At 40.9% G+C, this 13,767-nt stretch overlaps 1 protein-coding gene across 20 annotated transcripts in view; it reads left to right on the top strand.

The window, feature by feature from the left end:
• LOC121945071 (calcium/calmodulin-dependent protein kinase type II subunit beta) overlaps positions 1 to 13,767 on the top strand; it is a 99,567-nt gene that overhangs the window by 62,057 nt on the left and 23,743 nt on the right. For 9 of the 20 annotated variants that reach the window (XM_042489084.1, XM_042489098.1, XM_042489082.1 and 6 more), the window contains exon 13: positions 9,577 to 9,614. In XM_042489084.1, coding sequence (XP_042345018.1) covers positions 9,577 to 9,614 — 38 coding nt within the window. Of the gene's footprint in view, positions 1 to 254; positions 351 to 9,576; positions 9,615 to 11,933; positions 11,967 to 13,767 lie in introns of all 20 variants that reach the window. The other 11 variants (XM_042489091.1, XM_042489088.1, XM_042489078.1 and 8 more) reach the window with 4 other exon arrangements.

The raw sequence follows: 13,767 nt of genomic DNA, 5'->3' as shown, positions 1-13,767 counted from the left end.
TGAATCCTCCTTCTCTAAACTAATGAGCCCTGTTTGTCTCCGCCTTCTTGTGTCTCACCTTTCTGTCCCTCCACCCTGCCCACCTTCCTGCTGTGTCTCTGACTCACCTGCCCTCACGTTCTTTTCTTTCGCCCTTCTTTCTAAATATCACTCCATCGTTACCCACTGTTCCCCGTTCACCCCTTTCTTGTCCTTCCCTCTTTGCGTTGTAACTGTCTTTGTTCGTGCGTGACTGGATATTGGACTCTTAACAGTGGGCAGCAGGCAGACCACCGCTCCGGCGTCTGTCACTGCGGCCGCGGCAGCAGTGGCTGCAGCCGCCGGCACCACCGCAGGGCTGGTGGAACAAGGTAGCGTGGTGGCTCACCCAGGGCATGCCACCCGTTTTCCCCCTTCCCCCTTCTCTGTCCCTGTCTTTTACACTTTATTCTTCCTCTTTTTCCGTTTCTCTCTCTTTCATGTTTCTCCTCTTGCTCCTCCCTCCCTCCTTCCTCAGCATGGGAGCTCAGAGCATGATGGCTGATCACGCCAATAACTTCATTTCCCATCAACTCATCATCTGCAGCGTTAGCTGTGTTTCCATCTTATTATCTAGCATTATGCAACCTTTTGATACATCACAGTGATTAACCCTTTGAAACTTGGAGCGACATCACTTTTCTTGTGTTGCTTTAAGTCACAAGAATTTGAACCTTTAGCAAATTGGTGCGATTTCTTTTTCTTTTTTTTTTTAAATCATGGGGAGGGGGGGCAATAAGCAACTTTGTAATTAATGTTCCCCAGATTGCAAAAAGAGTAAATTTAGAAAAAAAATTCAAAGCATGAGAAAAAACAACATATCTATTTATTTAAAAAAGTCTAAAGTTATTTGTCCCCTTTGAAATCTAACACATTTGGTATAATTTCTTTTAAAAACAATGGGGATAATGCAGTGACCAACTTGGCAAGAAATGTCCCACAAACTGCAAGAAATTAGTCAAATGGTGATGCATATAATGACCTGAAAAACAACTGAGAGATAGTTTTTTTTTTAATTTACTTTTCTTTTTTCTTATTTTCATGTATTTTTCTTGTAACTTTTAACTTATTACTTGCTATTTTTAAGGCCATGTGTAGAAATAAACCAATTTGCTCAGCTTTCAAAGGGTTAAAAAACATCAAGAAAAACAGTCACAAGGTTAAATCTGAAGAGATGTAATTACAGTTATTGTAGGAATTCCTCATAGGTAAAGCCATTTTCTATTAAAAGCAAATAAGAAATTCATTTTTAAGATGTTTTAGTGAATGATTTAATTTCCATCTGTCCATTCTGTGTTCATACTTCATAATTTGTGAAGGACTCTGATGGAAGCGAAGCTACTGCTGTCATTTTCCACATCAGCACATCTGTCACCTCTTCTCTGAGATCTGATTGGACGGCTGTCGTGTCCATCACTGCTGTCATCTCCGCTGACACCTATCCATCCCATAATCTCCATCTCTAGACACAGCGACAGAGCATGGCCTCGACCCAACCAAACCGCTGTCCTGTCTCTCAGTTTCTCTTTTTCTTCTCACTTTTGTCTTCCCATTTCACCTCTGTTCACACTCAGTTTTAACCCATTCACTCTCTTATATTCTGTCACTTCTACCTCTCTGCTCACTCTTTCACAACTCCACCTGCATACTTTCTACTTTCCATGTCACTTTCACATCTGCTCTTTCCCCTTCTCACTCCTCTTTCCCTCTCTCTTCTTTTCTCTGTCTGACAATGACACTGGAAAGTTCACCCCTGTCACTTTAAGGATGGAGCTGCCCAAGAGCTGTCAGTGAATGCTGCATGGGGCACTGGACTGGTGCATGCGCTGCAACACGGGGGAACTTTTGGTGCATGGTGAACACTGTGGAAGATGCAAGGCTGGGCTGGTTCTCACAATGTCAAAAACCTCTCAAGTAGTTGCTTTACTGTTATTTTATTTGTTGCATTGGGGATATGTGGGGATGTATGCCATAGTAGCCCATTTACTGAGCCACGAACTGAGCTGTAGCTCTCATATCGCCCACGTTCTTTATGTAGTTCAGAATTTTTTAATTCTGTAACCCAGTTGTAGTCTCACAGTGTGTGCAGAAAGATGTGAGGAAAATTTTAGAGGCAGCATGATTGTATAGAGCTGCATTTTCTTTACTTTTTAAGTAAAACTTCCACGTCAAGTGATTTTGACATACCAATTGATTGTCTATAAAGATGGACAACACGTCTTTGCTTCATCCCGCTGTACAAAAATGAAGCCAGAATCTATACAACCTGGCCAATCAATGCACATTTTTGGCCGTAATCCAGTGATCTGGCATTATTTGGAACCAGAATCTGCAGCCTAGTTCCTGTTAACCGACCAATAGCAAGCAACGCCATTGATTGTGAGCAAACTGACTGGCACGCAATGCTGTCAGTGATAACATAAAACCCCATTTTCGTAGCATCAAATAACTAATTAAGTTAAAACTTAGAAACTTAGAAGAAAAACAAACACTTGAACAATCATCAATGATAAGAACTACTTGACTTGAGTTTTTATTTTGGCCCATGTCCTATTCACTTACATGAAGGGGGCGGGGTTTATGACCTGAATTGCAGCCAGCCACCAGGGGGCAGTCAAGAAGATTTGGCTTCATTTTTGGGGAGCTTTAAGGTCGTCCATCTTTATTACACAATCTATGGGCTTACCTCTTAACCAGCCTATTTATGCACACTGAGCATGTACATTTTCTTAAAGTCTTATTTCTGACAAATGTAAATCTAATATTTACTTTCCTTTAGCTGTTGTTTGAGAAAAATCTTTTGCTTGCTGCATCCTCGGCTGTCTTCACCGATATGCTAGTTTTTTTCTGAGCATGTTAGCTATAAAAGTCTTGCTCCTTTACAGTATATTATGGAAGTTTTAAAAAATACTGTCTATTTGAAGAATGTTAGTGCTGATAGACCCAATTGTAAGCTTATAAACACAGCTCCAGGGACCCATGTCTCTGGCATTTTTGTCAAGTCTGTTTTTAGTATTTTCGACACCATAAATATTTGAACCGTGAATTGCAGAGCAGTAGTTTCAGAGGACGTTTTGATAAATGTGAACCGCAACCTAATGTGTTTGTTCTGGGTACGCAGAAGTGGGCCTTAGGCATATACGACAAAGAGCTTCACATGACAGTCTAGCGTTGAGCTAAGGAGACAGAAGTGGTGGCAGTGTCCTTGTTTCTGTGGCCCACTGGGACTCCACAGTCCTCTCTGTGTCCCTGAGCCTCCACTAGGCTCCGATCAAACATTTATAGTGGGCTGCCTCCCCCTATCAGCCTCACTCTGCCTCGCTGGTTTACCGGAGGCCTCGCTCTGTCTCGCATATTCATTCACACAAATGCAATCACTGTCTGCTCGACCTCACCTCATCCTAATGCAGAAGTAGGCTGAATGTGTCTTTTAATGTGTCCCTGCTTTCAACATGCTAAAAGTTCGTGAGGAACTCTGGCACCTAAGTGGGTCCTTTCCAGTTTTGGCTTGTGTGATTAGCCTCTAAATCTTCATGTGAACCCATGCCCGTCCTTGCTTCGCTTCTGCAGTGGTGCATCTTGCGTTATTTTAATGGGAATTTATAGCAATGACTTTTTTTTTAATCTCTTCCTCCTCTCTCTTCTTGCTTCATGTGTAATTTGTGGCAAGGTAAGGAGCGCCCCTTGCTTCTTCACCCTCCGTTTGAATTAAGCTACCTTTGATTTTTCAGGTTTTCCTCAGAGATTTCTTCTCCGTCACTGGAATCCAAGCCATTTAAAAAAAAAAAAAAAAAGCAAAATAGCAAAGTTTTTCTTTTTAATTCACTCTGACAGAATAATGGTGTTTGTAATAAGCTCAGTGAAATACCCTTATCACTTTCATTACCCTTCCTCCCTGCTCTCCTTCACATGTCCTCTCCTCCTTTGCCAAGCCATCAGAGAACAAGCGAGAATGAACTTGACACTCTTCTGACCCCATTTCTTCCCCTCAGTAACAATCAGCCTTTGGAAGGAGGAACAACAGCACAACAAGAAACCATGCACATTCATGCCACTCTCACATCCCCCCGGATTATGTAGTACTTCTTCATCACTTCCTAGTGCTCCTCCCTCGACTGCTCAGTGTGTGAACCTCAATTCAAACATGAGGTACTTTAAGGCAGGAGAGTGAAATAAGTAAGCTTGGATGAAAGGCCGCTGGTGGATGATCACTGTCACACTTCTCAGGTGACAGCTTTAAAAATCAGCTAAGGATGTGATATTTTACTGATGAGGGCTGAGCCAGACACTGGTCTTTGAACCGGCCTCCTCGTGATTTGATCACTGCTCCTCCTCGAAGAAATCACTGTCCTATAGATAGTCTCATGGCAGGGTTCCCACACAGTATTGAAAAATATGGAATTTGATTTTAACAATCTTCATGTCTGGACAAGTATTAAAGAAAGAAAGATATGGAAAAAAAATATTTGCGTTTCCAGACTATTCCCCCATTTTTTAAAGTTGCATTTGGAGCAGGCAACTGTTTGCAGTCCCTCATTTATGGGGAACAATAAAATATTATTATTTATTCACTATGTTGAAGGAATAGAGTGCCCGATGGATAATATTGTTCTTGTTGGCTGACATGTTTCCTCAACAAAAAGCCCACGGGATTTTTCCACTGGATTTCAGATTATTGCAGAAAGTAAGCGCTTTCATTTATGATACTTATAAAGTTTGTTCAGTAAGATAATCTTCACAAAGGAACACCACTTTTATGATTATTGAATGTAATCGGCAGAAGTAAAAAGCAAATGTTAAGTTATAAATGAACTACACCATGGTTGCACGACTTCATCATCACAACCACAATGAGGTTGTAAAGCAGCGTTCGGCAAAACAACGTTCTGTAGTGTCATTTAGCTATTTGATAGCAACCAACTTTATAAGACACTTAAAAGCTTCAGAATTCATGATTGTGATATTTACTGACATTTTATGTCGTAGAACAATACATGAAAGTTTTTTAAACCTTTTTAACCAAAAACTCCTTCAAAAAGACCCATTGACTTTGAGGCAAGAGAACTGAGGGTGCTAAAATGCTAACTTATTTCTTGGATTAGGACTCATTTCTTGGGCCATCTATACTTACTATGCACATCTATACACAAAATCACAATTTGAATGTAAGCTAGTCATGCTGCATTACCTCTAAATCATGTTTTACTCACATGATAAACATCTTGATTTATTGATTGATTGGGGGGCAACGCTTAACAACAGCAAAACTATGTAAAAACATAAATTTACAGACTCACATAACTCGTGCAGTACAATCCAAGTGTCATTTATTTAAGTGTCAAAAAAACCTTTGCTAAAACCTCAGTATTTATACTGAACTGAAACTTACATATACTTTTTTTTTATAAAAGCCAGACTCCTAATTCTGTTTTTTGTGTTGTGTGTTTGGGAGGTACTGAGTTTATGACTTGACAAATTAGACTCGGGTTCTACTGTACGAATTGTGTGAGAGTTTTTTAATGGATGTTTCAATATAGTTTTAATGTTGACAAGTGGTCCCCAATTAATCATTCAGTCAGTATGTTCAGTGTTTCCATTAAAATGTACAAGAAAAAGTTTTCTTCAGGAATTCAAGGTAACATGGCATGACTAATAGATATGCAAATTGTCATTTTGTAGGTGAAGTGTGCCTTTAAGGGAAAATATTACAAGTATCAGTAGCACTGGTTAGTTTCCGACCACTTTGGGCAGAGAGTGAAACTTTCAGCATAGTTGTGTGAACTGAACAGCCACAATTTATGCAGGTTTTCCGAGGGCTGCCTATAGGTGTCAAATACAGTCTAAAAAATGTAGCGAGAAGTTTGGAAATTTGAGTCTGGAAAGGTGTGGAATCTGAAAAAGAAAATATGTAGGAACCCTGTCACGAAATTTAGGGCTCCTTTTGAAAATTCATTGTTGCTGGCTCGGAGCATGTTTGGAAAGGAAAGCGAGGAAATCAGAGAGGAGCTATGTCTCATGTTCAGAGAGAGAGGGAAAAGGGAGAGAGAAAGAAAGAAAGAGAGGCAGAGAGAAGGAAGGAGAAGAAAAACCCAGACTGCCAGAAATAGTGTTTTATGTAACATGGCTGGCTGCTGATGTGATTGCATCTGATTAGACTTGAAATTGCACTCAGCCCCTTTAAAAAGTCCCAGCAAGGATTATGTTGAGGGGAGTAAGAGAGAGAGGAGTCTGGGACTTGGCGATAGCCGACAGCATTTTAGAAATTACTAATTTATTCTTTATAATGTAGCCATAGTACTATAGAACATTTGTTATGAGAAGTAAATTTGATTGTTTTCTCAATTTTTTTTTTTTCATGCCGTACCTTTGGAGGCAGACATATTTGCATGATGACAAAATTACAGTCTGCTGGGAACTTTGTCTTATTCATCATGCTGAACAAATGTCCTACTGTTTTTTGAGTCCTTTACTGGTCTACAACTCTTATTTTATGTTAATATCGCTATGTATTTGGAGAGCTTAATCTGCTCTATGGGGTCATAAGTTAATTAGGGCTCCCCCCCTTAAAGTCCAAGAGATACAAATCATTTTTTTGTTTGTGTTATGGGTTTTTTTTGGTCTCTTTTTTAAGTCAGTGTGCTATATAGTATGGGGACTTTTTGGTCCCCAGATTTTGCTGCGGAGTGAGAGCTCTTGACTTTCCCCCTGTTCTTTGGTATAGGGAGCTGCAGACACGCAGGCAGTCCCCTCCCACAGAGTTAGGAAGATACTGTACCATAAGGCTCTGATATAACGTTACTTTTCTATTCACCTTAAAAGTGGTGAATGCACATCTAGCAGCAACTTAATATGACACAGTCTCTGGCTCTTGTTTATCTAATGTTGGCAAAAACGTTTTGTTGCACATTTCTGTCCCGTCCTTAGTGCCGTTAGCTTGTTTATTCTAATATCTGTATGCCACTTTCACAGTGAATGTCCCACAGGTCGCATTCAAACTTTTATAATATTCATGTTTCACCGCTAGATCTGATTCGACTGACATAATCATGAGTCCGCTTCAGACCTAGAGTTAATATTGTATTGAATTATGGTTGAGTTATTTGCAAAAAAAGAAAAACTTTTTTAATTAAATTCAAAATTTCGATCTAAACATTGTAAAAAATATGCTTTAAAGTAAAATGTATTCCTAATTATTTAGGAACTTGTCTGGAACTGGTCATTTTTTGCACCCGGTTGGATAAAATTACTTTATTTTCTTTCACTGATGGAGAATATTGTTTAACTGTTGAACCCCGTAAGTGGTTACCAATACAGAAATTGAAATATTTTGTAACTTTTAGAAGATCTCACCAAACAGATCCAAAAACGGAAATTTAAAACTCATTTGAGTGCACTGTTTAACCTGTTCGGTACCGACAAGTATGCTGGTGCATTTTTGGTATCAACCTTAAAGCAGTAAAAATACACACATTTTCTCGTCTGATCTCGTCAGCATCTGGCATCTTGTACATGTTAATCCTCTGTCTGCATCCTCACACCCGCAGCCTCCGACGACACACCACCGCAGAGTCTGGCTCTTATTTTGGGCCCCTCTGGGTTAACGTGTATCTATTTAACGCAATTGGACCACCTCGCTATCCGTGCTTCAGCAGCGCAGTCATGGCGAGTGCCCTGCGGATGGTTCTGTTGTCTAGGCGCAGTTTCCACTGTTGTAAGGATTATGGGTATTATGCTCATCAGAGGACTGTGTCTACAGTATCGTTCTTCCTCTCTTTCCCTCACCCCCTCCCTCATTACCCTTCATTAGAGAGCAGACTGAAGACTAATCCTCCTTAAGGCCCCCACTGAGTTTTTTAAGGCAGGGTTTATTGTCGGGCCTTGCACGGCAGCCATCTTTGTTTTGGCTTCCTCGCAACCATGAGGGGGACCTTGGCACAAGAATTGATGTGAAACAATGAGTTGAGATTTTTATTTCACTGGCAACAACGTGATTTTATTGTTAAAAGACAAAGCAATGAGTTCTGACCCTAAAGCAGCTGGGAAAATAAGTGTGGCATTGTGTATTTGGTTGAGATGCTTCACTGGAATAATTCCTTGTCTGCCTGATAAACTACTTTTTGGTCTTTAGCATCAAACACCTCGTGACCTGTAGGTGTTGCTTTGCTAGATCAATAAAAGCCCTTACATCACTCTAATGCACTTGTTTAGGAGGGGTAGTGATGTTCCATTATTTCACAGATCGTGTGATTGCATAATGAGCTTGGATGTTGTATTGATTGCTGGGAGGGGGATATTTTTAGAAGCTATCTTGGCTGCTCAGCATCACCAGAAGAAAAACACATTTATATTCAATGTACAGGGATAATGATAGTGAACAGTGAACAGGCTATTATACAGAGACAAACCTCAACAGGGTGATACGGGTCTTGAATCATTCTGAATGGGTTAATTTCACAATTGCGACCTGCTCGCTGTACATTATACCGCCCACAACATGGCTTCTTTCTTAAGAAATTAACCATTTGGCACAGAATATTCATTGTTTCCACTAAATGACAATGGTGTTTTGTTTTGTTTTTTTGTGTGCGTTTGCGTTTTGTTTTTTCCCGCTACCTCTCTAAATAAAGTTTTGCTGCTCAATCTGTGCCCAGAGTACGCTCCGTGCACCTGATGCAGTGTGAAACATAATTTTATGTCTATATTCCAGTAGTGCTTCTAGTGTTAAAGTTCCAGCTCCAAAAAATTTAAAATCTGTTTGTTGCAGCAGATGTTTTGATAGTGGCAGCACGCAACAAATACATAAATGTGTGGGAAGCCCTGATATTGCCTTAAAATTTATTTTATTGATCTAGAAATTAATTTATTGTTTTCCGCTAAGCGTCTATAATCAGTAATCAGTAGACAATAAACTGCATTGTCTAAAATGAGAAACAGTGCACTTCATTAAGAATTTGGTAACTCTAAACTACTGTAAGCATCTTTTTCTGTATCATATTGTTGAAAATTAACTTTTCATATTGTGTATATTGAACAACATAAAAGCCGATGCCGATATGTCGGTGAACCAATATTGGGTGATGAAATCAGCTGACCAATATATCAGTCAGGCTCTATATATTAAACAAATTATTTTATTCTTTACAATAATAAATTATGCATCCCATGCTTAGTAATTCCACGTGTCAGTTTTGTCTAAACAGAGAGAGAGAAGAGTAGACACACACACAAACAGACAGCGATGGAGCTCTATGTGTGATTACAGTAAAGCAGAGTAGCAAAATTGCTTGTTGCAGAAACGCACTCTGGAGCAATGGCTCAAAATTGACATATTTGCGAACTTGTGTGTTCAGTGTGAACCCAGCATAAGCCTACTTCAGCTGAGCCATTGCTTTGCAAAACGACATCTTTACTACAGAGGTCAATAATATTCCAAAAAGTCGAGTGTAGTCTCAGTAGTGTTATAGATGTAGCAGATATTACAAATCACTTTGCTACACTGCTCTGTCTCTGCTCATCTCCACCTCTGACTGGTTATTTCGTCTGTGTTTGTCATTGCAGCAGCTAAGACCTTGCTCAACAAAAAGGCAGATGTCAAGGTAAGGGTCATCACATGTCTTCCTCCCACTTCTCTCCTCTTCACTCCCTCTTGCTTCATTTTTTTCCAGCGATAGCTAATCTCAGCCTTGACCACTGTAGCTCATTTTTCTCATGAATTCTGTCTGAGCTCATTGTGTATGTCTAGATTGATGTTTTGGATTTGTAAAGAAACACTTTTAAGATATTTTTTCTTGTAAAAAGCCGCAGTCCTACTCTGGATCTTCGTGTCTGTGCTTATGTGCTTTTGTCAGCCTGTGTGTTGCCCGTCAGAGTACAAGCCTCAAGTAGCACATCCTTATGAAAGCACCCTTTATTTTGATTTGGCATTATCCAGCTCATTGCCACCTCTCCATCTCCATTATTAAATGTAACCATCTGTCAGCCTCCCCATTCGTTTTTTCACCACTTCCTCTGCCTCTCATCCCTCCATTTCTGCCGCTTGCTCGTCTTTCACTGCTTCCTGTTCCCGCTCACCCCATCTGGTCTTTAACCCCACATTCCAGTTCATCCTTTAATGAAGATCTCTCGCCATCCCACGCTCGCACATACACTGCAGTAACACATCCCACACAGCGTTTCCATGAACGTGTCTGTGTGTGCGGCATGTATGCACGATGGTGTGCGACAAAGCTCGGAACATGGTGTCCATGCAAAAGAATGCTTCTCAGCATTGTGCGTTGTGTTCGGTAGAGCTTTGCGAGCATGCACGTGGACGTACAGGTGTGTGTTTGTTGTTTAGGCAAATGTGACTGTGTGAATGCATCCCATTTGTTTGTCAGTTTGAAAAGAGAACACAAATGGGGGCGTGAGCATGCCTGCACATTGAGCGTGCGTAAGCGTGGGTGTCTGTAAGTGTGGTTTGCTCGTGCGTGTGTGTGTGTGCGCGCCCGCGCTCGTGCGCATGGCCCCCCTCCCCTTTCTCCCCGCTCAGTCGGTTCAGCAGGGAATGTGACTCCAGTTCCAGGAATAGCTGCCAGTCTGGACCCTGGAAACTCAGACGACAGAAATAGACGCTTACTTCCACTGCGGCGCACTCATTGCCTAGCAACAGGCTCCCCACACACTCTCGCCCCAAACCATTTCTAAAGGCGTCTTCATCGTTTGCTGGCGTCCCTGATTTCCTACGCCCCTCTCTTCTCTTGTTTCTTTGCTTAACATTTCCTTTCGGCCACTCTGACCGCCTCTCCTCGGACTCTCCTCCTCCTCCTTCTTCTCCTCCCGCTGGTTCATTAATGCATAATGTCACCTGACTTTTTTTTCCTGCTGTAACACCTGCTCGGAGCAAGCAGGCGGTCTCTCTCTGGCACCGACTACACACCACCCTCAGCCTCCCGTGCTGCCAGCTACTGCCCATAAAAGCCGCTCCATTCAGCATTTCATGCAGTCTTGTTATACTGAAGACACACACTGTGTCTATTCTTTTTGTCTCTGAAAAATCTCACGTTTCATAGCTCGATAAACTGATAAATTACTACAAAACAAGCCAACAGATTTGACCCAAATTCACAAGAATACAAAATACAATTATTGTTTTTTTTATTGCTCTTGCTCATTTAAAGGGATTACACTCATGTCCCCCTACTTTGGGTCATTGCTTCTTTTGGTGCTCATTGCTTTTTTCCGATGTTTTTGGAAGAAATCAAGAGAAGAAAGAGCAAGTTAATGAGACCTTGATGAAGAGCATGAAGCTTGCAACGTCTCCTCGGTGGTAATTATAATAAATATTCATGGAGCATAGTTTAGTGTGCGGACTTTGTTCTTTTCTTCTATTGTATTTCTTGTCCAGCAGCTTTGCTTTTTGATGTCTCAATGTGCGTGCTTTTGAGAAATTTTGAAGGAAATCAAAACAATTTTCTCAGTTTTCAAAGGGTTAAATGCAACATGTGACAACTTTACAAGCATTAAATTTAAAATGAGTTCAGGGAGAACACTTTTGCATTATTCTCCCAAATGTTCCTCATCTGTTGACAGAAGAAGAGAGGGGGACAGTTTGTTTCCTCTGCGATCTGCTTCCCACTCTTTTGTCCTTTTCCTGATGACTTCTACTTGAACCACTGCTCCTTTTTCGCGTGCTCGCACCCTCCGACTTTGGCAGTAACACTTGAGGGGAAACACTCGTCCTCCTTCTGCTTTTGTTCAAACTGTTTGCAAAGGTCTGACCCTGTTCTTCTGAAGGATTAAAAACTGCGATGCCATCAGAGTGCACAAGTTCCCACTTTAACTTTGTACCATTCACTTGTGTCATTCTCCACCCCTCTTCTTCTGGTCATCCATCCATCCATCAATAATCCATCCATCCATCAATCGCCTGAGGACAGAAACGCAAGTCCAGCTCTACTGTCCAGTACATGGTGAGCATGCTATTTATGCATCCCTCTTTTTATTTTTGATCCTACTTTCTCCATTTCTCTTTTTGCTTTTTCCAGCTTTTTTCCCTGCTTTTACTCAGTTTCACCGGCAGAGTCAAGTCTCCTTCACTTCACTGAAATATTAGTCTATGATACAGTGGTGCCCAATTCATGAGGCATTTTTTATACAAAGGCAATTCAGGTGTAATGTGGGCATGTCCAAGAATAATGCTCTGGTGCACAGGAGGTGATACAGTTTTAGGGATGCACCAATAGTGAAATTAATTTCAAATAATTAATCACAGAGCATGTAATGAATTTGATTATTTTATTTAATTGCTTGACAGCCCTAGATATTACACAACAGAAAAACATTTTCCACTGCCATCGGTGAATGTTATCTTATTTGCCAATGTGCTGAATCAATCAATAACTGAATCTTTATTTCGAACACAAAACACAAAACACACAAAGAAAAGCATGTGAGCCTTACAGCAAGTGCAATGAACCAAAACACACACACACACGAACACAAAAGGCCTATACAAAACCTATACATATATCTCAATTACAAATACTAAAGCCACTTAGACTTGAATATCACATGTTCAGAAATATCACCAAGGCAAATATTGGGTGATACTGATGTTCAGCCGATAAATTGGTGCATCCCTATAAATATTACATCTTGGCAACAACAACAGCATCTTGTTAGAAATGACAGATACTGTAGTTAACATGAGAAGCAACAGCTAAAAAAAACAACATATACAGAAAGTCAGTCTTCATTGTCAGAAAATGCCACGCAGAAGTCACAGCTTTGGCCCCGGTAAAGTTCACCGCCATTAGACCAACCGCGTTATCGCTCTGAAAGTGTAACAGAAGCAGGATGTTTCGGCTCCATCAGATTTACTCCAGGGACGCTGCTCCAGATCTGTCAGGGGCACACTTTTACAGCAGAGGCAGCGTCTGTGCTTGTAGTTGTGATACAGAACTCCTCTGTCCTGCAAGACGTCCACATGCTTCAAACAAAACGTAGGAGAGAAAAGTTTGGGAAGGTGGGTGCTCCCACTCCCATCCCGAAGCCCAAATGTAAAATGAAAAAGCTGGTCATATTTTAATTCGAGAAGTGAACTGGAAGGAAATCTGACCCCGAACATGTTTCTCTCTTTTCTGCACCATCCTTTTCTTTCCGACCTGTCACTTTGTCTCCACACACCCATTATCTCTTGAGCATATCTTCCTCCTTGTGAGCTGCTTTCTTTACACATCTGGAGAAACACCTGTGAACACCAGCGTTGTCTCTCCGTTTAACCTCATTAAATTGTGAAGATGTGTGATCTCTTCTCAACATGTATCCTCTGATGTGCATCACCGAGGTTTTTCTTTAAATAAAAAAGTGGTTAAGACGTCAACAGTGAACCTTCGCTCAAGACCGCGTGCATCATGCTTGTTTGTTAAATGCCAAACAGAAATGTGAGGGGTTTTCTCAACCCAAACACGCGTGACACAAAAGCTACAACCCAGAGTTGATTCTGCAAACAAACTTTGACGAAGACATCTCACCTGCTTATCGTTATTTTGACGAGGAATACGTTTCCTGTTTCTCCACTGAGGCTGCGGAGTGATGGCTGACGATGGCTTTGGTTGGTTTTTAAGTGTTTGTGAGTGTTGATATGTGTGAGTTCAGTGTGTGTGTGTGTGTGTGTGTGTGTGTGTGTGTATAGATATATATATATGTCAGCTTATTGTCAGCTTACACCAGCTTTTATTTTCATGGCGGCTTTGTGTGTGTTTGCATTGT

The sequence above is a fragment of the Plectropomus leopardus genome, chromosome 6, assembly GCF_008729295.1.
Source record: "Plectropomus leopardus isolate mb chromosome 6, YSFRI_Pleo_2.0, whole genome shotgun sequence".
Lineage (NCBI taxonomy): Eukaryota > Metazoa > Chordata > Actinopteri > Perciformes > Serranidae > Plectropomus > Plectropomus leopardus.
This window is presented reverse-complemented; position numbering and strand designations above follow the sequence as displayed.